Source organism: Stegodyphus dumicola, chromosome 2 (assembly GCF_044657685.1).
Source record: "Stegodyphus dumicola isolate Sdum_Otavi_A_Nest chromosome 2, ASM4465768v1".
Classification (NCBI taxonomy): domain Eukaryota; kingdom Metazoa; phylum Arthropoda; class Arachnida; order Araneae; family Eresidae; genus Stegodyphus; species Stegodyphus dumicola.
Genome location: NC_140769.1, coordinates 1,776,424 through 1,791,133, shown reverse-complemented (window position 1 = coordinate 1,791,133; position 14,710 = coordinate 1,776,424). Strand labels below are relative to the sequence as shown.

At 37.1% G+C, this 14,710-nt stretch overlaps 1 protein-coding gene across 3 annotated transcripts in view; it reads left to right on the top strand.

Moving 5' to 3' along the window:
- Positions 1-14,710, top strand: part of LOC118189917 (uncharacterized) — a 55,211-nt gene that overhangs the window by 30,105 nt on the left and 10,396 nt on the right. For all 3 annotated transcript variants that reach the window (XM_085810390.1, XM_085810389.1, XM_085810388.1), the window contains 4 exons: positions 5,199-5,433; positions 10,398-10,521; positions 13,390-13,560; positions 13,699-13,714. In XM_085810390.1, the coding sequence (XP_085666516.1) occupies positions 5,199-5,433; positions 10,398-10,521; positions 13,390-13,560; positions 13,699-13,714 (546 nt within the window). The remainder of the gene's footprint in view (positions 1-5,198; positions 5,434-10,397; positions 10,522-13,389; positions 13,561-13,698; positions 13,715-14,710) is intronic.

Sequence of the window (14,710 nt, the reverse complement as noted above, 5' to 3'; positions counted from 1 at the left end):
CAGGAAAAAAGCCACAGACCCTGAACTTAAAAAGCTCATTCAAAAAAGAAATGCTGCCCGCAAGGAACGGCAAAGATACAGATATCCTGAGGATAAGACTGCATTAAATCGACTAAACCACCAGGTCGGGACTCTTACACGCCAACACGCACAACGCAACTAGGCCAACTATCTCTCTTCCCTTCCAGCGGAGAAAAGCTCCGTCTGGAAGGCGACTGCAAAATTAAAGAGATGCTACACCAACATTCCGCCCTTAAACAGTCAACAACAAATTGCCACCACGGAAATTAAGAAAGCTGAGTCACTAGCTGATCACTATGCTTCTCAATTCTGCGCAAGCAACATCTCCCACCCTCCAACAGAACACTTGGTTAACAGTACACTAACAGAATTCCTCTCAAAGTCAAGCACGAACAACATTACTCCTGTCAAAGCATCAGAGGTCACGGCTATATCGAGAAACTTCATGTCAACAAGAGTTCTGGACTGGACAAAATTTCAAACAAAATGATCAAAAGCATAGAGACTCTCATGCTATTAAAACTTGTTGCTATTATCAACGCCATGCTTCGTCTGGGCCACTATCCTACGCCATGGAAGACAGCCATCATTACCCCAGTCTCAAAGCCTGGAAAGCCAACTTCTTACAGACCCATCAGCCTTCTATCCTCGCTAAGCAAGGTAGCAGAATACATCATCCTTCAGAGAACCCTTGCTTATACTGATATGAACAACATCATCATCCCACAGTAGCATAGGTTTCGTAAGAAGCACTCTACTGTTCACCAGCTCTACAGAGTCACTGAGATGATATCACAAGGACTCCAAGACCGTCAAACTACAGGTGCCATCTTCCTCGATGTAGCTAAAAGCCTTCGATCGGGTTTGGCTTGAGGGCCTCATGTACAAAATCATCACTCTAGGTTTCCCAGAGTACATCACAGCCATCACCTACTCCTATCTTAAGGATAGACACTTTATCGTTTGTGTAAACAATTCACACTCTACCCCACGGGCTATCAAGGCTGACGTCCCGCAAGGGAACCTCCTTGGGCACATTTACTATAATATCTACACGAACGATATCTCACAATCACCACACACCACCCTGGCAATGCACCACCACGGCAATTCTCTCAAAAAATGCATCTCCTGGCCCAGTTATACAAGCACTCCAAACACACATCCATACACTTGAGTCCTGGCTCAACGCCTGGAAAGTTAAGATCAACGTCGACAAATCTGAGGCCATTTGGTTCACCAAAACGACTTCCGTCGAAAACGAAGACTACATCCACATGTATGACACCCCTATTCAGTGGACTAAGCATGCCCGATACCTTGGAATTACTTTGGATAGGCGACTCACCTGGACCCCACACATTACACAGATTATTGCCAAATTCCGTGCCCGTAAACGAACACTTACCCCCTTAATTGGCCGGAACTCAGTTCTCTCTATTGACAACAAATTGCTCATTTACAAGACCCTTTTGCGTCCCATACTCTCATATGCCTATCCTGTCTGGGGATATGCTAGTATTACTAATGTCAAGAAACTTCAAATAGTACAAAATATATTACTCAGACAAGCGGCGAACTGTCGATGGTTCATCAGAAACTCGGTAGTTCACCAAGAGCTTGAGATTCCAACGTCATATGTCTCATTTTGCTAACCTTGCTGAAAAATTCTATAAAAATATTCCAAATATTAACAACAGCACTATTCCAGTGCTAAATCACGACTATAACACTGAAAGAAATATAAAACGACCGCTTGCGGTCCTCAGGTACCTCGATCAGTAACTGTCTTTTTAAATTACGCATTCACCTAATTGTCACAACTTAAATATATCTATACGTTACCTCATACTGATTGTTTTTTGGTGTTGCTGTTTATGTTGTAAATATTTGACCTGTATATATTGTATATTTTTTATTTTTTTCACTATGCTTTATATTCAATGTTACTTTATGTTACTTACTACTATTATGTTAACTTCACACACGAGAACTCTCATATTCAGTGAGCTTTAGGCACTTTCCTGTTTTTCTTCTCTCCCTGCCAATTGCTTATCATGCGCACTTACCTTCGTCATGGCCTACACCTCAGGGGTGTTTCTGTCGGACTCATTTACGTACTTTCCCAGACTTTTATTACTGCTCTGAACTTTCATTTGCATAGACATGTATTATAAACTGTTCGAAACTACGAAGATTCGAAATTCGGAAGCATTACGCCGGGATAGCGACTTCACACAGGTACCCATTTCTGCGAACCTCATCGAGTTTGCCTGAGCCGACAAATGAGATAAGTCACACACACACACAAATATTAAACCATATTTAAAGAAAACGCGAAATTGTAATTGTGATAATGCACAAACACTTCAAGTTCTATGCAATGCATTTTCATTTTATTGATGATTATAGAAAATAAATAGTAGTGTACATAAAGTTAGCAATTTATGTGCAATAAATAATCAAATTGGCAGACGTTGTTACATTATTCTTCATCTTATATTTATGGGTCCAAATATAATTTATGCCTGATATCCACATCTAATTTTCATCTAATTCAACATTACGAAATCTACTACATACTTACACACAATATTTAGATCGAAATTAAATAACGTTTTATCTTCGCATAATTTGGAATATTGCCAATTTATTCTTACATCTTCCCTCGTCTCTTTTACCATGTACATAGGATAAATTTCATGAAAAACTCAAAAAATCACCCCTTTAATTATGTTTTACAACTTGAACTTTCGAGAAGATACATAATATCTTATTATGTCATTCACCTATAAAGAAATCGGTTTTAGAAATTACACGATTTCGAATTTTATGTAACTCGTTATTTGATTGGGTCAGAACTTGAAAAGAAATATTTGAATTTCTTCCTCTAAGTCGAATTCTATTTTTGTATAGATACATATATTTGCGATGAAAGTATAATAATTCACGCAGCATTACAGTAATTCAATAATATATTGCGTTAACAATGCAACATTTTATGCGAATTTTGTCCAAATTTGGTATAACAGAAGTTTTAGAAGTTGAATATTTCTCACATATCTTTGTTCTAACTAAATTAACACAGTAGGAATTTTATTTTTATATCGTCGTATATATTTTTTAAAAAAATTCCTCAATTTTTTTCGAACATCTTAGCGCAGTTAGGTGGTCAGACAAAAGTTGTTTGATTTTTCAAATATCGTTTTGATAATGATCGAAATGATGGATTTGGAAATCAGAATATTCAACCCTTCATTTTGTGCAGCTTCATGATTTAAAGCGATGATGAAGTTGGATTTACAAATCAACAAATGTTTAAATGTACACTGGTGTGCAAAAATTAAAGACGAAGTTGAAAAATTAGCATATCAGCGGAACGAAGAGGCAGAGCGGACAGAAAGACCAATCAGGAGATTAAGTAAGGTGATGTACGGTAGCACATGCGCAGATATGCAGGTAGACATAATGGGGGAGTGTCTGAGTAGTATAAAGCATGTTGTCGGTGTAAGATCAGTAGTTCTGGCAAAGAGATTGCACGCCGTATAGCAGTTAAAATCACACCGAGTTGCTGCCTCAGCGAGAAATGGCGAATAATCAATCTGTTAGACGACATCTGGATGCTTTTACCCGAGGTCGAATCATTGGGAAGTTGGAGGAAGGCCGCAGTGTGACAAGTGTGGCTGCAGAGTTCGGAATTGCTCACAGCATCGTTTCACGACTTTGGAGACAATTTCAAACTACAGGAACAGCTATCTGGGGGGTTTATTAGTGGTCGTCCACGAGAAACCACACCCGCAGATGACCGGTATATTGCCTTACAGGCCAGAAGAAACAGGCTGCAGACAGCGGGAGAAATCGCTAGACACACGACACAGGCGACTGGACGATCGATATCGCGTTTTACGGTGGCCAGAAGACTGCACGGTGGTGGTCTGTTTGCACGACGCCCTGTACGGTGTGTACCTCTAACGCCTGCCCATCGGAGAAGGCGTTCTCTGTTGTGCCGGGAACACCGGAATTGGAGAGACAATGAATGGGGACGAGTACTCTTTACAGATGAGAATCGCATACTCATCTGGAGAGAGCGGGAAAGCCTCAATCATTCCTCGAACATCATTGAAAGGGACAGGTATGGAGGTGGCGGTGTTCTCGTTTGGCATCATGCTTGGTATCATGCTTGGTAGTCGTACAGATCTTCACATCTTCGACGCAGGTTCAGTCAACGGGACCCGTTATTGTAACGAGATTCTTCTTCCTTATGTGCGTCTTTTTAGAGGCGCTATGGGTCCACAGTTCCTTTTCATGGACGACAATGCACCATGTCATCGCACGGTAGCTGCCGAACAGCTCTTAGAGAGTGAGGATATTGAACGTATGGATTGGCCGGCACGATCTCCGGATCTCAATCCCATCGAGCATGTATGGGATTTTCTAGGAAGACGCTTGACAGCTCGTACCTTACCACCAGTAACGATTCCGGAGCTTCGTTTGGCGCTGCAAGACGAATGAGCAGCAATACCTCAACAACACATTGACACCCTCATTCTTAGCATGGGCAGACGCTGTGAAACCTGCCTAGCAGTCAGGGGAGATCATATTCCCTATTAAAGACCGGATGTTTCTTGCTGGACACCCATCACAGGGATGTTTCGGCCTTCAGTCGCATTGCGCTCCATGCTACTTTTTTCAATAAAACTTCTTTTTATCCCTCTGATTTCTCTTTTAGTAAGTGTTGCTTACATTACACGTGTCCTTACGTATTGGGGATCTTACGGTATTAAATGTGTTGATTTGGAAAGCTTTTGTACAAAGTTATATTGAAAAAACCGTCTCGTCCTTAATTTTTGCACACCAGTGTAAATAACGTCATCGGATAGATAGGAAGAATTCGTTCGATAGCTTAAGCTTTATTTTTTTTTTAATTTTAAATGCATTTAATTAAAACTGTGTATTAAAAAAATGTTTATTTAAATTAATTTATGTATATATCTATATATATATGTGTGTGTGTGTGTCTGTGGTGTGTGTTTAACTATTATTAAACAAGTAATATATTAACAAAATATTATTAAACAAGATATATAATTAACAATAAATATTAATATATTAAACAAGATATACCGAGTATTAAACTCGATATATCTTTCTTACTTTCTGAACATAATCAATTGCAGCTGAAGGAGAATATTTGAAAGAAGTTTCGAAATCTGTGGAAAAGACTCAGATTAAAGTATTCAGCTCTATACCTCTGAGCCAAGCTCCTAACGACATGAAATCTCTTAAAGCAGCACTCAACAATTTCCCGGAAGATTTGAAAAAGTTCAATGGTGGCAACGGAATTCCTTTAAAGATAGAGCTTTGGCCTCTCGATTTCTTAGACTCTACTAGGCCTGCTTATATCAAAAACAGGTACTTGCAAGTGTATTCTAGCATTAAATTACTGTAATAAAACTTGCTGTCTTGGAGGCTTCTTTGTTAAAAATCTAAATGAAATTCATTGCGCTAAAATTACTTGAATGATGTTTGAGTCAACAAGTCTTCTGTCAGATATGTCTATGGGTATTAAATGGGAGACTTGTGTACTTGTGTCCGGAATATTAATGTGCAATACTGCTGCATATTTTCTTGAAGAATAAAATATACCTTCAATTATCAGGGTGCAGATTATCCGGTTTGAATTATTCGTGCATGGCTGGGCAGACTCCAGCACACTGAATAAATAATTCGCGTGAAAGTGTGTAAAAAAAACAAACAACGCGCAAGTCTAATCATGCTCCAAAAATTGGCTGAATTGCGTATTTAGTTTTAGTTTCAACAATTTCTTCTTATTCATTTGCATTTTGCCATAGTCGAAAGCATCCTTTCGGTTAATCTCTGGGTTTCTTGTTGTTGTTGTTATTGTTTCGTACGTATCTGTCGCATTTGCACATAATGTCGATCGGGATAATATCAAGGAATGTTTCGAAGGCGATTCGCCTGAGCTGGGCTTTTAATGCTAGTGTGATGCGGATATCTTTTCAAATGTCGGAAGAATAAAATAGGCAAATAGTGGCACTGATCGTACAAGTGAAAAAGATGCTGTAAATTTCATTAATCTCGCCACAGCAGTGACTTCCGTTGAAATTCCGTTGGACTTCATTAACCAAACAGGAGAATACGTTGAGAAAACAGCAGTTCGAAAAGTACACAGTGAAATTCGTCAACTAATTAAAATTTCTCAAAATAAAAAGGTTTTAAATTGCTGACTTTTTAAGAAATAAACGCATAGAATATGTATGAAAATTGATAGTTTGGATTATCCGTGTTATTCAGCTATCCGTGACTTGCTTCCCAGTGTGACTGCACTGTACATTTAACATTAACAATGTTGGCGATTCCTTCTTATAAAAAGAAGGAAAAGAGCTTTGGCAATGTTGCCCATTGCTCTTCCGCCATTTGAACATTTAAAACAAAGATTTTAAATGGTTATTCCCGTGCAAGGTAAATAGTAAATAAGTAGTCAAGATCCCAAACGGCCACCAAATATATAGCATTAGTAAAGATCTCTAAATTCAGGGGGTCGGTTAAATCGTTAAAGCATCCCAATTGTATGAAAAGCCGATTCAATCCTTCCCAAAACACCAAACGCAAGCTCTTGACCAAACAAGGGTACGATGGTGAGTCTGAAAAATAAATTAAACTGAGGAGGACAGAGGTACTTTCTTAAGCCAAGTGGCCAGGTGGTGTATATAGATTTGATATCTATATTTATATTCCAAAACACAGCTGTGAGAGGGAATTCCCTGCATAGTTACTTTTACCCCCCTCCAAAAAGGAGGACTCACAGGGCGTCTCTTTGCTTGTTTCTTGTGGTTTCAAATCCATCTTACCTGTAGGTGTTTAGTATACATTAGAAACCCTATTATGCCAGACAGCCATTTGTATAGAAGGGCCTGATCGAAGCTGATGTAGGAAAACCCAAGGAATTTGTTTCTATGGACAGAAAACACCGGACATCATCCCAGGAAGTGAATAGGTGTTTCCTCTTCTTCTCCACAAGCGGGCAGAGAAGAGATTCGACAAGACGATACTGCACTGTAACTAAATGATGACTGATAACACGCCGTATGTAGTCATCATCATTAGTTTCCATAATTCATCTTGCCCTTATGTAAAGACCCAGGGAAAGGCGAAAAAGGCAAGTCATTGAAAAAAAATATTAAAGACTGTCTGTACGCATTTTACTGTATAAGGCATATTTAAAAGATTGCATTAAAACTAAGTTTTCTTTAAAATGTTTTTCAATCGGATAGCAGTACAAAAAACCTAACGACGACACCACATGACTTCCTTGTACAGAATATCCTCGAATTTTCATTATATATATTTCTCATTCAATTAATTCAGTTCTCACTTCGCGGTAAGGCAAAAATACATAAAAATTCAAAATATTTTCATTAAAAATTGAAAGATATAGAAGAACATAAAACACCAAGTACAGTTAAAAGAATTTTAAAAAAACAATATGTACAATTAAAATTACAGTTTCTACGCAAAAAGAAGCCAATAACTTAAATGATAATTCCAGAATAAATTAAGCATAATTTAATTCGCAATAAAAAAGGAGACATAACTTTGTTGTCGCAAAGCTTAGTTTCTCTAGATTGGAAACAAATCCACATTTCTGCTAATTTTCAAATGTAAACAAATATGGCTGCCATGCTAAACAAAAATTAGGCTTAGCCGCACTTAAAAAAACTTTTAAATTGTTGACAATTACACAATTATTGAATGCACCTTGACTAAAGGCATAAAAACCTTAACCGGAAGGTAAGAACAACATAATACAATCATTTTTAAAGCAAAAAGGGCACAATTTACAAGCATATAAGAATAAAGAAACTGAGATTACTAGGTCAAGTAACAGAGTGGATATATATATGTATGCATATATTTATATACTTCTGGTGCGTCCGATTACAACCAAAATGGGAGGCGCTCATCCACATGTTATAAAAGTCCTATATGCAAAATTTCAACTTTCTGAAGCTACTCGTTTTTGAGTTAAGCGAGGTGCATACGTACATACGCACATACATACAGACGCCACGAAAAAAGCTCTTTAGAATTAATTTTAAATCAGTTTTATATTTTTTGGGGGGTAAGAGTCTTTTATTTTGTCCTTAAGTACAGTTGTCACGCAAAAATATCCTCAAATTGCATTCGATAGCGGTCAGAATGGATATTTTCGTTCAAATAAGATATCCGAAATTTTTCGCGATTACAATACTTCCTTTTTACTTCCTAAAATGAATTAAAATTAGACTTAGCCGCAGTGCAACAGCTTTTAAATTGTTGATAATTCTACAACTATTGCTGGCAGATTAACTCAAAACCTTAACCGGAAGATAAGAACAACATAATTCAATCATTTTTAAAGCCAAAAATGCACAATTTACCACCATATGAAATTTAATAAAACTGAGCGTATGGAGCCGAGTAGCAGAGTGGGTATATATATATATATATATATATATATATATATATAATACTTTTAGTGCGGCCGATTCCAACTAAAAAGGGAGGTGCGCAACTACATGTTATAGTAGCACTACTATATACAATATTTTAATGTTTTGAGGCTATTTGTTTTTGAGTTATGCGAGATACATACATACATGCATACGTATGTACAGACATTACGAAAAAAATCTCATCTGAATCCATTTTAAAACCTTTTTTCAACCCGGTTTGGGAAACACGAGACTTTATTCTGTGCTTACGTACAGATGTGACGCAAAAAACATTGTTGATTTTCATTCGATAGAGGTCAAAATGGATATTTTCTTTGAAATATGATACCCGAAAATTTTCACGATTACAGTAGTTCCTTCGTATAAGGAACCAATAATAAATCAGCAAAGTTAAAAGTATATATTCCTTGTTCATCGATTCCTTAAAAGCTTATTTCACAAAGGATAAATAACGAAGGGTATATTTCTTCTTTATACTGTGCATAAATATTTGTCTAAATATTTCTTTTAAATCAAACATAATTATCTCAAACTGATTGACCTCTAAAAGCTTAGGGATGAAGTGAATTCTCACAGCTTACACCTAAGATGATTATGTCTGTAAGTGGCCGCCATTTCTAAAAACATAAACATAAGTATAGGACATCATATCCTTGAGATGTTCATCTACACAGAAGACCAAAATCATTTGGAACCAAGATCGCTGCCCTAAAGCAGGAATTCTCAAACTTTTTTGCCACATGCTCTTCTTTCATCACTGCTAGCTAAAACTGGCTAAAATTTAGGTAATTTTAAATAGTTGGCTGAAACTGAAAACAAGCTTTTTGACGACAAAATCTCTTATTTGGCAACATTTCTCCTCCCCTGGCAAATTTTATAATCTATTTTTTGCGTTTCTAATGAATTTATCTTTTATTTATATAATAGTTTCAAAGATTCGTTTTCTGATAGTTTAATCATATTAACCGAATTGTTGATCACATTAAGCGATGCATTTTCCTGTTCTTGTAGTAGAGTCACGTTAGGTTATTTTGAAGCAAGCGATGTGAAAAATGCGCAATGCCTCCCCGGTACTTGAAACTGGACCTCTCGAACAAGCGTGCTACCATTACACAACGAAGGCATGCTCGAAGGAGGAAGAAAATACCTTATATAATCCTCCTTTTAAAGAGTGACTGGGGATTAGGAAGACCTAGTCGCCACATCACTGTGAAGGATTATTGTCTACCACCCTTTTAGTTCGGGCGCCAGTTGTAGAGTCATCAGGTTATTTTGAAGCAGGAGATGTAAAAATGCGCTATGACCTCGCCGGGACTCGAACCTCGACCTCTTGAATACGCGCCGAGTGTACTCTTGTTACACTACGAACACATGCTGGAAGAAGGGAGAAAATACCTTATATCGTAAATAACGGGACGGACTTCGGTAATTCGATAACAATATCAGAATGATAAAATTAAGCGTGATCACATTAAACGGCATCTTACTGTGTGAAATGGGAATGAACGACACGCCAAATAAAACTGAGTGTAAGAAAGTGTAACTTTGATTGATACAGATTTTACGGTTTGACAATAATTCGAAGGCAATTAGACTCATGTTTCAGCTGAGAAAGCCGGTATTGTTGAATTTATGAAAGCTGTTGAACCGCTGTTAAAATAAAATCTAAAACAATCAATTGTTGTTTTTTATTTTTTAATACTCAGAGTTCAACATGGGGATTTATTTTAATTCCAGTTCTCTGAAAGGATAGCAAAGCGCATTCCCCCCTCTTGTCATTCAACATTATTCAGTAATAATGAATACAGGATCTCTTGGACCGGACGTTCTTAATTTAATTTAAAATTAACCTTTTTACAGGGCCCTGGAAGCGAACTTAGATTTCTTCGAACAAAAATTTGACGACCTATTGAATACGAAGCAAGCCATTTCTGAATGGATGAAAGTTATGACTCAGCCTCTCAGTGAAGAGCAGGAGAAGAAGGTAATTATAGCAGAGTTCCACATAAAATATTTGTAATGCAATTTAGCCTATCATGTGCGAACAAAATTTAAGAATGCAGTTTAATTTACAAAACATCCAAATGATCCTGCCGTGACAGAATTTCAAAGTTCAGTACCTAATTAAAGAAAATTCTGTACGACTTAAAAAATTAAGGTTTCCCAAGAAGGTGCATATTTGAACTTCAGATTCAAGAAAATTCAAACTTACGCCAGTTTTACAGAAAATTCTATGCATTTTGAGATTCCATCTTCTTCACACTCTTTTCTGCTGAACGCTGGTAGTTTGAATTCTGTTGAATGTGTTGAGAGTTTCCGGGGTTTTCTCCATGTTTTATGTGAATATAAGCTTTTTTTCCTTTACAAAGTTCTTCACGGAGGCATCGCTACCCTTGGCCAGATATCCGTAATTTGCTTTATTATAATCTAATAAATCGAAATTCTGTTAGGAAAAACTCTGTTCTGGTTTAACTGATAGAGGTGAATCACAAGAGATTTGTCTGAAAATAGGGATTCTTTCAGAGTTCTTTCTAAGGAAAAGGGGCCCGAGCGGTAAAGTCGCTAAGCACTGGTAGTTCGGTTCGAGGTTCGAATCCTGTGAACGGGTTGGCTTCATGGGCGCTTTCGTGGTTTTCCTATGTATAACGTTTATACGAGCCAGTCCACTTAGAAAACCCTCCACGAAGGCATTCCTTCCCTTATGCAGATAAGCCTATTGCTCGTTGCAGTAATCTGAATAAACCAATAAGTCACTTCTAAGAAAAAGTGTCTCATATTTACTTCCCGCGGGAAAATAACGAAGCTCGTTTGACGAGATTTAAATTCGAATGCTCAGCGGTCTTATCCTATTGACCAGGAAGCTATTCTGTTAAGATGAAACTAAAGCTTGCAAAAAAGGTGTAAGCAAGGCAAGCAAAGCCTTTGCTAGATAAATCGGTAATTGATTAATGCTAAGGGTATGAGAACGGTCTGTCTGTGCAGTGACTGCCTTCAAGGGAAATTTGATTCATGTGTGAGTTACACATTTGTAAAATCATGAGAATAATAATGTATAACTACTCGGCTCCATTAAGCTTCAAATCTGAGATGCAGTTTTTATGGATGCAATGATTTAATGCGCTATATATTTTGGCTGGTTACTTTATTACCGGATATCTTAAATAAAAGATATATCCAGATTGAATTTCGGTAGAACACTATATTTATTGGCGTATATGTAATGGTAACATGTGTATGTGTATATGTAATGACACTATGACAACACATTTGGCACGTGTATGCTCCTTGATCAGTTGTGTACATGTAAAGACAACATGATAACACAGGTTGCCCTTGTAAGTTCAGTCTCACTATAGGAAATGTTAGAACTAGACTAATTTTTCTAGTAAGCACAGATCAGTTCTTTTTAGCACAGTCTGACACCACTTTAAGCTTCTATATAGGATCTTGTATGTTTTGTAGAAGCTATATGAATGATGGAGCTAGGGTAAGATATTGTTGCGTTTCTCTTTTTTCCTGACACCAGTTGTTACATTATCTTCTTCCTTCACGTTCGTACGGGATTCGTTTGGATTTGGAATGTATAATGACGATGCTACTTGATGAAATATCGAAACACACTTTATTTAGCCAATATTAATCAGGACAGCTCGAAAGTCGTCAAAGTCGTCAAAGATCTACTATAAACACTCTGACACAATCAGCGACACAGCCTACACACTATCACGCTATAACGGTGGAGACAGCTTCACTGCAAAGCACCAGAGTACAGCTCCCGACTCGGCTCGGTCGTTCTCGGAACTCCACATACTCTCGAGACTCTCCACGCTACAACTCGCGATGCACTCGACGACACCCAGAGCACAGCTCCCGATTCTTCGGTTCAGTCGTTCCCGGAGCTTAACACATTCTGTCGACGATGCACTAACCGCGATACACTAAGAGACTCTTCGATGCACTCGACGACCCACTCGGCACTCGCTGCCCGGCTGTCAACTCGATCGACTCCTCACGGACTGATTAACTATCTCGCTCTCTACGAGGCACACACGCTCTGACTGCGGACCAGCAGGGTTTATATAGCATTCGGCTTGTGTTCGAGAACATTCTGAGCTAAACCGGTAAGAATTCGTTCCAGAAGATTCTCCGTCCGTCCAAGGCATACCGCCAATTTTGTCACCAAATGTCGCCAAATGTTGCAACCTTGCCTTCCCTTGCCATTTATGACAAACCTAAACCTTCTTTGCGGGGAAACTATCTCACCGCGCCTGTACATTTCGTAACAATATTTTTTAATTCTCTTTGCTTAGTTTATGCAAGGCGGTCCGCTATAAAGTACCTATTTCAAACATAATATGAAAAGATTGGCAGCCTTATTTCTGGCGTGATGTGGGCAGAAGATGCTAATATAAAGGCAGTGTAAGATTTACGTATAAGCTGGAAAAGTTATAGCTCAGTGCCCCCGCTTTCTTGAGGGCCTCCCAAAAAACCCTTTAGATATCCTAAAATCATATTTCGCGCTGACATATAATATCTGGACGACTTTTAATGGGCCTCATATCTCGAAACGCTTAGGGCCTTATCAAGTCTATACCCGGCACTGTATAAAAGCAACATAAAGCTTGAATGTTACTTCATTTGGTGACACCAAGTTGCCAAGTAGATGAATAGTCAGTAAAGAGAGAGTGAGAGGTTACGACCTCGTCCAAGGTTCGTGACACGAATATTAAAATTTCATTTTTCAAGGACCACCATGTAATTACAGTTATCTAACCTAAAAGTGATTTATACAAATGTACGCTTCGGTCATTCTTTTTGAAGAAAGAAGTAAAGTTTCCGAAATGACTTTCAGATCGGGAATTTTTACTCAGAAATCCAGAAAACTATCCAGCCATTTTACAAGGTGATTGGAGATCTTGACATGTCTAAGGGAAGTGAACAGCTGAAACCTGCCAATGATGCTTACGGAAGTGGCGTTCCAGGAATGTACTACAAGAAATACTTATTGTTACGGCAAGCTGTGGTAAGATCCTTCATGCATTTCAAAATGTTTTGAATCTTTTTTTGCAATAAAAATTCTTCTTAAGATTCTTGAATGATTTTTCATTAGATTTTGTACTACAAAATTATTATTCTAATAAATGTATTTATTTATTTTTAGGCTAAAGATCAAGGGGGTAAGTTTTTATTCACATTTAAGCTGTCCAATCTTATCTAGTAATATAAAATATAAGAGGAATTTTAAAATTCTATTTAATTTTTTTCAGTAATTTATTTTTTAGTTAAACACTTTTCCACTTAAATTTAAATAATTCAAAACATTTGACCCACGATTATCAGACTATATATATATATTTATTTATATTTATTTTGATACTTTTGGAAAGGAGGGGACTAATGATCTTCGAGAAGTGGTGGAGGTGCATATGCCGAAAAAAGGTTAATGACCACTAGTCTAGAATAAAAGGTTTTTTTTTTTTTTTTTTTTTCTTAATTTAATTTCATATGGCTATTTAGAAATTGATTATTCTGAACATGTCTCAACGATCCACCTAATTAGCAAGTTATAAAAATTAAGTTTATTGTAAGAAATGCCGCCCAAAAAATTTTGCCGAAGCGGATCGCCATCCTCTAATTACTGGACAATGTTCTGTAGAAAGTCCTCTACGAAGGCATCCCTTCCTTTATGTAGAAAATCCAAGTGTGCTTTACCATCGTCAAATAATCCAATTTTTCTAAAGCAAAATCTAATATTTGTGATATAGTTTTGTCACAAAGTACAGATTGCTAGTTTCTGTATACATTTATTTTATTAATTTTGTTCAAACTCTACATAATTTTGTAAAATATTATTTTTTATTATACGTTTTGTAACCAAAAAAAGTATCGAAACAAAACGCTAGAGATTTTGAAACATTAGTAACTAAGGCTTTTGAATTTATTTAAGAGTAAAGATTTAGTTTTCTGAATTGGCAACATCAAACATCAATTTTTAAGAAGAAAAGCGAAATATGCATGAAAATTTTGTATTTTTTAATTTTTTCTATATCTTTCAAAATTTTGAGCATTTTTAATGGTAAACTCTTCTTTGGCTGTAATCTGAAATGTTCAGGATTAGGATGATTTAGATTCTGAAGAAGCATTCCAGGACTACCTGATTAAAGGAAATACCT